General features: G+C 42.5%; 1 protein-coding gene across 2 annotated transcripts; it reads right to left on the reverse strand.

Moving 5' to 3' along the window:
• Positions 7,573-15,156, reverse strand: LOC109224953. 2 transcript variants are annotated; one of them, XM_019389529.1, is made up of 10 exons: positions 14,255-15,156; positions 12,829-13,974; positions 11,544-12,695; positions 11,245-11,286; positions 10,012-10,088; positions 9,482-9,566; positions 9,291-9,374; positions 9,003-9,104; positions 8,817-8,915; positions 7,573-8,129 (listed from the first exon to the last, which is right to left on the reverse strand). In XM_019389529.1, the coding sequence occupies exons 1-10, from the start codon at positions 14,939-14,941 to the stop codon at positions 8,019-8,021; spliced, it is 3,585 nt and encodes a 1,194-aa protein (XP_019245074.1). In that variant the 5' UTR covers positions 14,942-15,156; the 3' UTR covers positions 7,573-8,018. The 2 variants fall into 2 exon arrangements, with proteins under 2 accessions (XP_019245074.1, XP_019245075.1); XM_019389530.1 differs by having other exon boundaries at positions 12,829-13,931; positions 14,255-14,333.

Raw genomic sequence — 15,384 nt, forward strand, 5'->3', positions numbered from 1 at the left:
CTTCGATACAAAGTAACTTTTTCTAATGTAGCATGACACATATTTAAAAAGATTCAACTGATAAAGCACTATTAAGTACATAAATGCATCAACGAATTTCTACGGGCAACATATGTGATTTGGTTGAGATTTGAAGAAAAAGAAGGTTTTGAAATTGAAATTAAAAAAAGTATTTGAAAATATCATGTTATCAAAGAAATTGACGATCGTTAATTATATTGGGGTTACCAATTACCATCAGATTCAGTGGGGTGAAGACACACTTATCAGCTTTTCTAAAAGAGCTAAAATTTGCAAAATAAAATTATACGGTCAGACGTCTCTATAATAGCATTCCTATATAACAACTCTTTACTAAAAGAGTCAAAGTTTTTCCGGAACCAATTTTCATGTTATGTTATAATATATATTCTCTATAACAGCACTTGGCTATTGTACGGGTCGAAATCTGACCGCACGTGGATCAGCATTAAAAGGAATGGCGAGGAGTCGACTAAGCTGTGGTCGTATTCATAAGATATCATAACAATGAGTATCTCGGTCGCTGCCGGGATCGAACTATCAGAAAGCTTGTACGGCGAAGCATATGTCGTGACACTTAAGGGGAACAACCCAACGTACAATCAACAGATTAAGGTATTCTGGCTAAGAACCGTTGGATAAAATGGAATACTTACTATATATATAGGGGGAAGAGAACAAAAAAGGGGGCTTCTCTCCTTCAGGAGAAGGAGGCAGAAGAACCGAAGAAGGCTGCGGGAGAAAAACAAGAGAAGTTTCGGATCTTGGCGGCTAATCTTTGTAATCATCTTTCTTGAATCGATAAAGATAAATCCCGCAGTTGTTAATGGCATTCTTTCCTTTCCTTCTTTATCTTACATTTCGGAACAGTACATCAAGAATGTAAGCATGTCATTTATGTTCGATATCTTTTATAAATCTTAAAAGTTTATGAGCTTGACTATATCTTATTCTCTTATTCGATGTGCTTTGATCTAGAGTTAATTATCCTTGGTTAGGATATATCCTCTATTTTTTTATTAATTAGTTTAGCAAAAAGCTTAACACTTTTTGGTCAAACAATTTGGCGACGTCTGTGGGAATTTTCTAGCCAAAATCTTAGTTCTCTCTATATCTAAAGCCAGCCAGAGTTTCACTTCCCGGTTGTCGTAGCCTCACCCTCTCAGTATAAATACCAACTGGAGAAAGTTGTAGGCAAGCTTTTGAAATAACCAAACCAATCAGGATCAGATCTCTACATGAAATCGAAATTATGTCTGATATCTAAACAAAACCCACGCCTCGCCTGTAGCGATGGGTTCGGCACGTCGTATGAGTACTTAAAATGGGATTACGGCCACTATGCACTTAGAACGTCTGCAATCATATTTGCCGTACTAATGTTATATGCCGATCTATACTTCCACCTCTTAGGAAGGGACAATAGCCTACTGTATGATTCTTTGAAATAACCGGCTTATCCTGCTTTATTTTTGTACCCGTACGCACAGTGTAATTTATGTACAGAGTATAACACGTTTCCCTTATTGTATGCGCACATCAGACGGGATCGGACCGGGACTCGAGCTCGAGATCCCAACAGGCAAGGTAAGTTCAGCCCATAAGAAGCCTAGACGCGACTAACGGCGAAGCCAAACACGGGGCTGCCAAATCTGAAACCGCCATTCGAGTACGGGATGTAACGGGTCGCCCTACAGCGCCTTTCCCCCCTCGCCGACTTACTAGATCAAGGTAAAAGGCAATTTTGTTTGGGATTAACTTGTTATTTTTTCTTTTTTGGATTGGGATAGGAACACGAGCACTCTCACAGGTGGTCAAACAAGGAACAAACGCCGCCGAACGCACCAAGCAAAACCCTCCGCGCCATACCATATTACAAATAACAGAAACGGCTCAGAACAGGCCGACATTATTAAGAAACAATCTCCATAACCTGGGACTGAGCAGTAAGCCCATGGAACGTATAGCCTCTCCAACACAGGCAGAACATGAACTCGAAAATCTCACACGTATGCTCGCCATGACAATCCTAAACCAATTCAGCCGACTAAATATTACGAATCACATACGAACGTCATTTAAATTAATGAAGTCCCAGGGTGCCCAGTAGCCCAAGCAATAAGTTCATCGCCCGTCCCGTCAACGGCCTCTCCAGGCCGAGCAATGAAGGGACTAGATAAACTGGGACTCCACCGACACATACAAACAATGCAACAGCGCATAATATTCTCAAATTTACAGCAAGAATAAATAAACTGGGACTCATCCAGACACATGCATAAACGATACAGCAACGAGTAATGCTCTCCAATAAAAGCAAGGCCGCATGCGACATCCTTACCGCTCTATCAAACCGGCACCTCGTTCGAATTCATAACGGGTCACAATTTATCCTCGCTCGAATTTACACCTTTACGGCCCCCGGCCATCGCCAAGTGGAAGTAAAATTCAACCTCGTTCGAATTCATAATGGGTCACAATTCGACCTCGAATTTACACCCTTACGGTCTCCGGCTGTCTCCAAGTGGAAGTAAAATTCGACCTCGTTCAAAATTCATAACGGGTCACAATTCGACCTCGCTCGAATTTACACCCTTACGGCCCCCGGCCGTCGCCAAGTGGAAGTAAAATTTGACCTCATTCGAATTCATAACGGGTCACAATTCGACCTCGCTCGAATTTACACACTTACGGCCCCCGACCGTCGCCAAGTGGAAGTAAAATTCAACCTTATTCTAATTCATAACGGGTCACAATTTGACCTCGCTTGAATTTACACCCTTACGGCCCTCGGTCGTTGCCAAGTGGAAGTAAAATTCGACCTCGTTCGAACTCATAACGGGTCACTATTCGACCTCGCTCGAATTTACACCCTTACGGCCCCCGACCATCTCTATGTGAAAATAAAATTCGACCTCGTCGAACTCATAACGGGTCATAATTCGACTTCGCTCGAATTTGCACCCTTACGGCCCGCAGTCGTCGCCGAGTGAGTAAAATTCGACCTCGTCGAACTCATAATAGGTCATAATTTGACCTCGCTCGAATTTACAAGTCAAACTGACTTCGCCCAAGTTGGCAAGTCAGACTTCGACCTCGCTCGAATTTACAAGTCAAAACTGACTTCGCCCAAGTTGGCTAGTCTGACTTCGATCTAGCTCGAATCAAGCGAATTAAAACCGCATTCGAATTCCCAAGTAAAAATCAGGGACTCATCACGGGGAAATCTGAAGATCTTTTCCAAAACAAAAGGAGAAGAAAAAAGAAAGTCAAAAGATATGTAACTAAAGGAAAAACGACTATTTTATTCAAAAGATGTACATGCGCAACAGATGTGCCTTACAAAAGGCCAAAAGAGGGCCCCCAAGAAAAGATGAAAACAAATAACGAAAAAAAGAAAACTAAGTACAAGAGCTGCAAAAAAAAATTTCACTCGGCATCGTCTCCACCGCCGTTCTCCCTAGCATCGTCATTATCAGAAGGAAGCTCATCTTCAATCTCAGCACCCTCACCGGCCTCTGTGTCACAGGGTCGTAACCGCAGGCAAGACGAGCCTCGCGTGCCTTTGCCCGAGCATCTTCAAAGGCGGCCTCAGGAACATTCCCCGCCTCCCACAAACCCTTGTATATATCTCGTTGGGCCTTTGCATGGACCCGTAGCTCATACAAACGGCGGGGAACAGTAGCAGGGGCAGATTCTTGAGGGGGAGCCTGAACCAATAGCTGAGCCTTCTCGGCCTCAAGAGTCGCAACTCGGTCTCCCATGCTCGAAGCATCCCGATCAAGTTCACCAATCCGCTCCTCGAGCCGCGATCCCTTAGTGTGGTCGTTGCCCTCTCAGATTCCTGCTCAGACCTGAGGATGCGGATAGAATCTCCTAGTGCCGCCGCCCTCGCCAAAGCCGACACTCGAGCCCCCTAGCTCTCTCCAACTCGGTCACCTTCTTTTCTAGCTCGGCCACCTTATCCGTCCATTCTGCACTCAGATCGGCGACTCTAGTAGCATTTTTCTCAAGCTTAGCTCGTAAAGACAACACCTTCGCTTGAAGGTACTCGCACTCCGCTGCAACCCCTTTGCCCACCTCGAGCTCCTCGTCTTTGGCGTTAAGTAGCTCTCGAGCTTGCTGCATCCGCGGATAGACCGCATCAGTTCCTCATCTATTTTCTCCAGCTCCTCCCTGACGGATTGGGTACTAGCGCCCGCCCTAAGCTGCTCGTGCATTTCACGGCACCTGTTGCGATACCGCCGATACTTCTCGGCCATCGTTATAAAAATCTCGGCCCGCGTCTCAGCTCTACGAGCACACTTGATCTCCAGCATGTAAGTCTAAAAAAAAGAAGAGAGAAAGAGTCAGTAAAGGAAAAGGGCACAAAACAAAGAAAACAACAAAAGGGAACTCATCCTTAGGGCCATCACGGCCACACCGCGTGACAAACCAGAATCATTGATCTCCCAAAGAGATCGGCTTTAGCGGCGGAGCACAGAAGGTCGAACTGAGGCACCAAATCCACCGTATCCTCCAACAGGTTAAAATTCGACGGGATTTCGAGTATGCGGGAAGGGCCTTTCACCCTTACATCAATCCTGGTGAAGCCCTCCTCGAACATCCTCATGTCCTCAGGGTCGATGTTAGAGTCGGATTCATAATCCTCCACCACTACGCCCTTCAACCTCTTATTAGCTGAAGATGGGGTACGGGTCGGCCGAGACGTCGATGGGCCGCTCAGAATAGTAGCGGCAACCCCGGAGCTATGTCCTCCTGCAGCAACAGTCTCTCCCACGACCGAAATAGGCGTCGCCTCCGCACCAAGACCGATATCACTGCCGGCTTCAGATATCGCCAAAGTAGGATTGCCCCTTGAGGTCATCTTAACCAAGGGCGCCCCCTCTGACAACCTCCGCCTCTTTGACGGGGCTTCCTTGCTGCTGTTGCGAGAAGGTCCGTCCGTTGAACGAACCAAGGAAACAGGAGTGTCCGGTCGGGGAACAACCTCCAAACGAACAGGTCCAGTTGCGGACACGGCCTGCCGAGCAACCAAACTTTGGGTGCCCTCACAGGCAGTTGCCCTTGGAACGGGCCGGGCTGAGGGAGCCGGCTGGCGGGAAGCAGGCGCAGGAGCCCTCGCCCTTCTCACTCCTCTCCGACCTGCCAATGAGAAGAGATTCGATCAAACAAAGATAAGGTCAAAGAAACTACGGAGCAAAGAACAAAGCAAGACCACGACGAGCCAACTCTCCAACAAAGGGCTTGCGCCCAAACTTCTCAAGGAAAAGTGCCCATTCGCGAATCCCTATCGTATGGGGGAGAATCGTGCTCACCCACTCGCGAATATCAGCAACTAGCGGAGGAGGTACTCTCTCGGCTACAAAAACAAAAACAAACCCTCAACGAGGTCATTAAAGGGAGACGACTGACGGCCATCTTAAGAAAAAATGCATAAAGTAAAAAGAAAGGAAGACCTACGAGCAAAATTCCACGTCTCAGGAAACCCCGCTAGGTTCGACACGACGTGCTCTATTCGGACGTAGAAGAAGCTCTCCCAAAAGCGGCGATTTGCCTTGTCATTCATCTTCACCACCAGACTCTTGGCTCCTTGGTGGCGCATGTGAATCATCGTACCTCTAAGAAAATGGGGGGCGAAGAGGTGAAGCGTGTGTCGTAGAGAAATCCCTTGGTCGGCTAGCTCTGCGTACTTGATGAGCATAAGGAAAAGCTTGTACGCGTACGGAGAGAGTGAGTCGGGCACACCTCGTAGAAGCGGCAGAAATCCACCACCAAGGAAGGTAGAGGAAGCGTGTACCCGATGACAAAGGGATATGCATAAAACGTGTAGTAGCCCGGACGATGTATATGCACTATGTCCTGATCTGCCGGAACCAGCTCAATGTGATCAGGGATCCCCCATTAGGCTTTGAACGCCGTGAGCGCCGCAGCATCCATCGTAGAAAAAACGGGTTCTGGCTCATCTCCGGCAGGGCTATTAAAGTCAGTCCTCGTCCTCCCTGGGTGGAGAACCACCTCATCCACCGTCGGAAAACCCTCGTCTTCCGCCATTTCCACTCCCTCTTCGAGCAGGGGTACGTCATCTTCCGGCACCGGAGCACCAACAGCTTTATCATAGTGGGAAGAAGCACTGGCCATTTTCTCTTTGATCAAAATAAGCGAGAATGATAAGGGAAAAAGGTAGTGGTCACAGCGAATCCTAACAGAACAGAAATATGAGAAACTGAAGGAGAAGAAGAAGAGTTGCAAAGTTCTCTCTTGAGCGATTAAGAAGCGTAACATTCAAATGAGAGATTCTCCCCTATTTATAGGGATATAAATGCCCTGAGCGGGAAAACCAAGCGCCGCCATTTAGAAAACGGAAAGGGCATGGGAAACGACGCAATGCATAGAAAACGTGCGCCATAATGACGCCTGAGAAATATTAATGACATTCTGAACTGACATGACGGTCTGACGCAGCTCTCGAAACGTCAGGTCGCTACCTCGCCATGAGGTGCTCGTCTAAAGCGTTCAGATCTCTCCTTCTCGAATCAACAGAGTCCGCCCATCGAGCTCGCCAAGAGGCGACCTCAATAGGCGGAGGGACTAACTGTATGGGTAGAAATATGACCACACGTGGATCAGCATTAAAAGGAATGGCGAGGGGTCGACTATGCCGTGGTCGTATTCATAAGATATCATAACAACTAGTATCTCGGCCGCTGCCGGGATCGAACTATCAGAAAGCTTGTACGGCGAAGCATATGTCATGACACTTAAGGGGAATGACCCAACGTACAATCAACAGATTAAGGTATTCTGGCTAATAACCGTTTGATAAAAGGGAATACTTACTATATATATATATAGGGGGGAGAGAACAAGAAAGGGGGCTTCTCTCCTTCAGGAGAAAGAAGCAGAAGAACCAGAGAAGGCTGCGGGAGAAAAACAAGAGAAGTTTCGGATCTTGGCGGCTAATCTTTGTAATCATCTTTCTTGAATCAATAAAGATAGATCCCGCGGCTGTTAATGGCATTCCTTCCTTTCCTTCTTTATTCTTACATTACGGAACGGTACATCAAGAATGTAAGCATGTCATTTATGCTCGATATCTTTTATAAATCTTAAAAGTTTATGAGCTTGACTATATCTTATTCTCTTATTCAATGTGCTTTGATCTAGAGTTAATTATCCTTGGCTAGGATTTATCCTCTATTTTCTTATTAATTAGTTTAACAAAAAGCTAAACACTTTTTGGTCAAACAAAAAATATTCACAACCAACGAGGAGGCTCTTATAGAGAGATTTGATTGTATATGACTAATATGTTAGACCAAAATGGGAATCGAGAATGAAGAAACCTTATAAAATGTTTTCGGCATAAGCGAATTATGGCATTCATTGTTATCGGCTTCCGTCAATTCTCTCAGTTATGATTTATCCTCAAAACGCATTTTAAAAGTACATTCTGCATTATTCTGGTAATTGGTGAGCCAAAAAGTGCACATGCTGGGAAAAAAAGCAAAAACAACAAAAGAACATTGACGATGAAAATAGAGAATAAAATATCAGAAAACAATGGAGAAATATTTTTACAGCTTATTAAACAAGTACCCGTAAAGAGGGGAACAAACAGTCAAACACCCTCAAAGAAAGGATAGTAATCTTTTAGCTTTTGGTAAATGTATATACAACAGGTGGATGATACAACATTTACAGAACAAAGTGTTTACAACATTCTCTCAAGAATGATCAATCTGTTAGCAAAGAAATCGATGGTTAGCATTCTGTAGTTTACTCTCCCTAATGTACAGCCTAGTACAAATTCTCGCTGTACAAGTAATCTGTAAACTCAACCTATGAATTTGGTAATTCCAATGAGCTCTACCTAACTAATCTAAGCGCCAATTACTTCCAGTCCCTACTACTACTTACACTATTTGCATGTGAAGAATGGAGGAAAGGAATGTCAAAACTCCATTATGTTGGTTCTTGTTTATGTACAGCTATCTTCATCTACTAAGAGCTTTCAATTTATGCAAGAATTCTAGTGTCTCTTTATAAGAAGGATCGCTTCGGCTCAAAGGCTTGCAGGAATTAATATGATCAGTTGACTCCAAAACCTGCACCAAAATGTGGGTAAAGATGAAAAACTCCACAGGTATAGAAGATAAAGGTCAATGATAGTTAATCAAAACATTGTCTAACACAACTCCAGAAGTCAAGATGAATTAAATTGTGCAATAGCATGGAGGATACATGCTTTCAAACGACTGGCTCATTAGAACAATCTTGCCATCCATTTTCACTATTAAGGACAAGCATCCAACGGTGCCACAGAGATCAGAATCAACTTCCCAATCTCCAAAATTCAGGTTTTATTTATTTGCTCAAGCACGATTCAAGTTTTATGTTCGCTACCTACAGTAAAACCTTTTCAAAAAGCTTTACTCCCTTTCACCTACTAAAATTTTAGTTACTTCCAAAATAACATAAAGTGACAACCACTTCAATGAGTGTGTCAAATTATCTCTATGAAAGATGAGATAGGAAGTTCCATGTTTTCTTTATCATATTTATTTCTATACTAAACTGCCAAAAAATCGTTAGGCCCCGATAATTGAGAAAAGAATGCTCTAACTAATATGATCGCATTACCCAAAAAAAAATCTAGAAAAGAATAAGAAAAATAACAGCCCCACTGATATGATCTGCTATGCTCAACCACAAAGTGCAAGCAATCGAAATGATAACTGCAAACTATTGCAACAAATATAGGTGCCTGGTAATCATCAATTTGAGCAACTTACAACTAATTCTCCAAATCCGGGATATGCCGACTCCAATGGTACAATTTCCATTCGAAAAGCCCAGCCTCCATAGCCTTCAACAATTGGAGTTACCTTGGTCTACGAAAGGATCATCAGTCAATTTTTAGAACGGCAACCACAGAAGTGAATTTTTTCAAAGGCAGCTCAAGGGTGGAAAAATATTACCTCACAGAAACTGAGGACCTCAAGCATCCCTTTTTTGTGAAGCTGCCGCATAAAATCATTTAGCTCAACCAATCTTGGAGATCCACTTCTCAGCTCCCCAATCTAGCAATGGCAGGAAGTAGTATTTATCAATTTTCACACCCAAGTGCACCCGCAACAAAAATCTCAAATCTCATGTGCATATTTCTAAATAAGAATAAGAAACTGAAGTACTCTTGGGAAAAAGATAAGTAGAAAAGAGAAATAAGATAACAAGGTAAATAAAGGAAGCAGGAAAATTCTACTAACAGTGGGGGCAGGGCGGAAAACAAGACCCATTCTCCAAGGCATGTCTGCAAGTTTGCTGCCAAAATGAGGACAGCTGTAGAATACCTGACCCAATCATTTTTAAGAAAACTAATGAATAAGCGAATTTAAAAAGTATAAAAATAGGTCAATTGTCTTGTAATTCATCATCTGATAAGAAGCAGCACACATACGACTCCAATTGTATTCTTGACAAGGTCATCCTTCTTTTCTGCTTTTGCATGATACAACATCTGCTTGACAACCAGGCCGCCCATGCTGCCAAATTGCAACCAAAAGTGTGGTTTCGTGTCAGTAAACATGTATAGCTACGGCATATCAGCTTGAATAGATGCTTAAAATAAATTTAAGAACTGATGCAAAAGGGTTCTGGTGCCATTACTAATAGGAAGATAAAATAGTTATGACACCATTACTAAGATAATAGTTAACAATGTATCATATGAGCTAGAGCGAAAATGTGCAGCGCCAAACAAAATAATTTTTGCAATCCTAGGTGCAGGATACAAAAAGAGTTTCTTGAAAAGAGCAACAGAGGATGCTACATAACATGAACTAAAACTTCCCCCCAGTGGGAAGTGGTTAATTTTAGAACCACCCAAGAATGGAAGGTATAATGAAGGGAGTTCCAATTAATGGACCAGATAATCACAAGCTCCAAGTAATCTAACAGCAGAGAATATGCGGTTTGATTAGGACCAACCTATGGGAAATGAATACAACTGGTCGATCGCCAATGCCTGCAGCAACAAGCTTCTCCAACAGCATGGCACTTACTTCCTGCAGGTTTAAAACAATGAAATGAATAATACATCTGATGCCACTGAATTGCATGCACACCAAGTTATTTTTATAAGGAAATGCACAACAGATTAAAGGACCAAGAGCAACAAAACATGCCCAGGTTCTGCACAATAAAACTCTTCAAGATGAAGAAACCTGTTCTAACTATAAACAGCTGTGATCATCCCATTAGTTAGGATCTTAGTTTTGGAGAAATTTAGTTTTGAGAGGCTTAGCCTAATTTTAAAGCTTCTAAGGGGATTAATCTCATCTTCATCTTCTTGAACTTCAACTTGAATTTTTAGGGTAAGATTTTTTGTATGAGTTCATCTCTTCTCCATCATGTTTCTTTTCTTTCACTTGATTGATATTACATGTCTTCCTTTGTGTTGATCCTAATTGCATTATTAATTAGTGGGCTCTTGCATATTTATTTGAAATTGACAAATAATATTCTTTATCTAATTCCATTTCAAATAGTATATATATTCTTTATCTAATTCTTTTTGAGTCTACTACTATTGTCTTTGAGTTGAATCATTGTTAGTGATAACAAGGATTCAAGTTACATTAAATACTTGAGTTTGTGTTATTATAATTCATATAATTCTACCCTATCCTGTATTCTTTCTTATTATTCTTCGGCAAATTTGTTTGCTTCCAATATTACAACGCTATCACCATTCCTTCGCTCCCTTTTTTGGATAATGGTGGCAACCGCGCCATCTTGCATACACCTCGATTAATCCACCGTGTACCTGCTGCCTTCCACCAGCACAATACAGGGTAACTTCTCACCGTGAAAACTTAGATAAATGAGAAGAAACTACCTAGCCTATTTCCCTCTATTCTGATTTGAATTTCAGTTTCTCATGGTCCATTCAGCTTGTAGCGAGTGCTAGGTCATACCCTTGAGTGCAACATCCTTTCTATTTTTTTTCTGGTGTAGAATGGTATAGAGGAGTTGAATAATCTCACATTCCCTTCATTAGTGGATGAACTATATGTGGCAATGTATAGACATTTCTTGAAAGCTTTAGGATAGATAAACTAGTCTCTAACAATTGAAAAGGGAAGTCCAGTGCTTTGCATGATACTATGACCAACCTCAAACACACACGACAATTTGAAAGAAGTTAATAAAAATGCAAACCTGAAGAGGTAGGCTCGCTCCAGACCACTGGGTTAGATTTGTCTGCATAAAATTCCATGTTTAAAGTCAAACGACAAGGTAAACCTTTTTCTTTGTTTGGGGGTGGGGGTGGGGGTGGGGGGATAAATAGATAGCAAAGGGACACTTAGAAAAACAATAATATAACTTTTGATTTAAAGAAGTGCAAGACGTCATCATTTGCAAGACCTTTTTTAAAATAAAAAAAAGGCTACACATGAGGAGAAAGATGATTGAATATTCGATAAGATTTTAAAAGGATAGCCAGATTATGTACCAACCTTGTACTTCAAACTAAACAGACGGGCATGAGGGAAATCAGATGCCAGCCATTCACCAGGCCAAAATGTTCCTTCCCGTCCAGCCTCTTCATCAATTTTCTCAACCAGGCCAGATTTGGTTGATGACTTGTCATCTGACAACCGCCAAGTTTTGAAGGGTCCCCCACGCAAACCATGTATAAAGACAACATCAACTGCAGGTATTTCTGACTCTGATATATTCTCAGATTCACTTGCAGATGTCGATGATATATCATTACTGGTATCTTCATCTGTTGTATGCTCACTCTCAGCAGAATCATTGGCACCTGAAGATGACGACCCATCCAATGATTTTGGCGTTATCTTTTCCATACATTTCCAGTGGGGTAATTCAGGATTTATCAGGAGGATCATATCAGCATAACGAGGGCAAGTATGTGCTTTGTTAGAAGGATTTCCATGAAGTACATCACCATTTACAGAATCTTCACCAGTTTGGTCATCACAGAATATGTTCAACAGTGTTGCCCTCGCATAACTTCGAATTTTAGGGTCATTGCAACCAGGAATCCTTCCACTAGCACATTCTTCAAGCCATTCACACCACTCTTTATCTCCAACTAGTCCTTTCTTGACTTTTGGAAGAACTGAAAGTACAGTTAGCAACCGTGCTGCATGCTTCCGAATATGACCTGTAGGCGGAACACGTAGACTGGATGCATCATTGGAATTCGCAGTAGTAGAAGCTTCGCCAGGAACAGTTGGCACCCGTTCCTGTCCCTCCAATGCTCGTGACGCATCATATGCTTCTATTGCAGCAAGCTGTTCATAATCATCATCCAGTAACAGGCGCCTAAGCAAATTGAGGACTCCAAAATCAGCTATTTTGTTCAGACAAAGAGTATCTTCGGCACATATTTCTGTCAGCGCTTTGATCCCTTTAAGCGTGGCCACTGCAGAATCTGCAGCATTGATCTTAGGCAGTTTGTCTTTCTTAAGACTTTTTAGCGCCACAGCAAAAGGTTCCAGGGAGAGAAGATCTGCCAAGGGATGTGTATCATCAGCATTGGCAACTCTTCCCAGTTGCATTCCTACTAAATTGACAACTGCTCCTGCCAATTGACTAGCAATTTGTGTGGCAGAAACTACATTTGCTTGATCAACTTGGGTCTGCAAAATTAAGATTCTTCATGAACCACAGAGAAACCAAGGAGACACGAGATGTTTCTACTTACAACAAATAAAAAAGACTGCTTCCACACCATCCCAAAACAAAACAAAAAAAGATTATAGTGTGACAAACCTTCACTTTATCACTGTTTGGTTGGTTATTTCCTTTGCTTAATGCTGTTTTCTTGGATTCCAGAACATCACTTAGCATAATAGTTAACCATCCTTGAGAAATTGGTATGGAGGATGGTCCATAATCTTCAAGAATGCGTGAAAGGATACTTATTGCTGATGACCGTATTGCATCAGAGGATAGCTGTCCAAAGACCCAAGGGAGCAGAACGCCAGACCAATGCTGGCTTTCTTCCAGTGACATATGCCATTCCCTAGCACAGAGCAACTCCAAAGCCTTAGCCAATGCTTCTTGCACCGAAGAATGCTTTGTGGTCTGTTTAGCAGCCTCTCTCATCAAATGAAGACCCTTTTCCACTGCTACCTCCTGTGCCGAAGGGCTTCGCTCAAGAGAAACCAAAAATGCAGACAATGCCATCTGAGCTAGGGGGATGTCCTGAGTTTTACTTGCATGCGAAACAGTAGACAGCAGACTAGAAGTCCAATCAGAAACAGAAGTACTTAGCGGCAGATTGTGGTCTTCTAGAAGCAATTTAGCTATCAGACTTCCATGCCATTTCACAGATCTCTCTGGTGCCACTAAAGCAGCCATGACAGCATGCCCCTCTTGATCCAATTCTTGAATATGATACCTATTAACTTCCGAAGCCGTTGCCCAATTTGCTAATGCCCAAGCAGCAAAAGGAACAGCAACTTGTTCAGAATGCAAATCATCCCAGAGGCCAGGAACCACAGCAGAAGACAAATTTGATCGGGCTGACGAACTATCATTTATTTTGTTAAACAAGAGATTACTAGGGGTATATCTGACTGTCTGGCTAGTGTTAGGAGGCCCCATCTCAACAAGCGCATTAGTTCTTGAAAGTCCTACAGCAGTCGTACCTTCAAGAATCTTCATCCCAATACCCTTCATCCCTTCTCCGCCATCATCCTCCTCATGTGGCTCATCCCAATGCATACCACCTTCCTCGATTACTTCAATCGCTGCGGCAATATCTCTCATCTCAGCATCTTTGGGTAGTGTAGGCTTGAACAAAACCTTGTCTGCACTTTCACAATGGGACGTGACAATATCCATAATTGCTGCAACCAGCATGCTCCTACCTTTCAAAGAATCAGAATAATCGTATGAACTACGTCTTGTATTCTGCTTCCAACAAAAATTCAACATTTCCATGTCAAACAAAAAATAATAATTCCTCCAAAATTGTAAAAAATGATATAACAATTTAATAACTTTCAATAGCCTGGCCACAAAGAACTTAATCTATGTCATTTCATGCCATTCATAATTTTCGAGTATCTTCAAGGGCTTGCTTAAGGCACGATTAAGTCCTGAAGTTAAACATTTCACTAAATTTTAACTATTTTATACAATTTCTTTCATACAGTAATTTATTTAAAAATTTAATGGAAAAAGGCCACACCTTTTTTGATTGTCGAGGCTGAGCAGAGAAAATAAACCTAAGAAGATAGGGAACAGCATGAGGCCTCGCGAGAACATCCTCACACACATTAGAATCAGCAATCAAGTAAGCCAAAGCCCTAGCGGACTCAGCCTGGGTCCCGCAATTCTCCCCTGATGTCCCCACCGTCTCCAGAAGCCAATCAATCACCGCGCCACCGCCTGCGGCAACGAGCGCCGCCCTCCGACTCTCGCTGGCGGCGGCAATGTCAGCTAACAACGCCGCAACCCTAATCTCAAACCCGACCCGAACCTCGTGATTCGCTGAAGACATAACCGACCTCAACGACTTCCATAGCACAGAAGCTGCAGCCCCTGTCTTCTTCATCCTATTTACAATCCTCATCAACGACTCGTTCGATTTTTCCAGCACGTTCTCAATTTCATCATCGCGAGTTAATATTACAGCGCAGGTAGCAACAATGGCGGATAATAGGGTTGCCGATAGAGCAAATACAGAGTAACGAGAGGGGTGGGTGGGTTCGGGAATTGGAGGATAGGTAGGGGAAGGGACAAGATGGGGATTTTTTATATTATTAAGGATATTGACAGAATCCTCGGGATTACGATTTGAAGATGAAGAGAGGGAGCGACGGCGAGGTAAACGGGTACAACACCGGCGGCTTGTTCTACAAAGAAGGCGAAGCATAATTCAGTTAACTTGTTCCAAAAGAAATTGATGTGTTTAACTAATAAGAAGAAGATAGTAATAAATTTTTGGATTAGTGGCAAAGGCGAAAATGGAGGAAGAAAGGGGTGGATTATGAATTTGGACTTTGGAGGAACAAGAAGAATAGTGAAGAAAGAGAGGGAATTTTAGAGGTAATATGCGGAATCTTGAACTGGTTGGTTGACAGGTACGTAATGTCAATTGTCAAACCATAGTCTAATACTCTAATCCATGACTTCAAATGGATATTGATGGTGAATGTGCAGATTAATAATTAATCTTACTATTATTTAGGTCAAATTAAATAAATGCTCCTAAATACACGTAACGGAATAGTCACATACATATCCAATGAAGCTAGGTTTTGAAGCTTAAGGGGTTGTCTGGTATATAGGAAGAAATAATCATGGTACGAAGTTATG

Source organism: Nicotiana attenuata, chromosome 4, assembly GCF_001879085.1.
Source record: "Nicotiana attenuata strain UT chromosome 4, NIATTr2, whole genome shotgun sequence".
Classification (NCBI taxonomy): Eukaryota; Viridiplantae; Streptophyta; class Magnoliopsida; order Solanales; family Solanaceae; genus Nicotiana; species Nicotiana attenuata.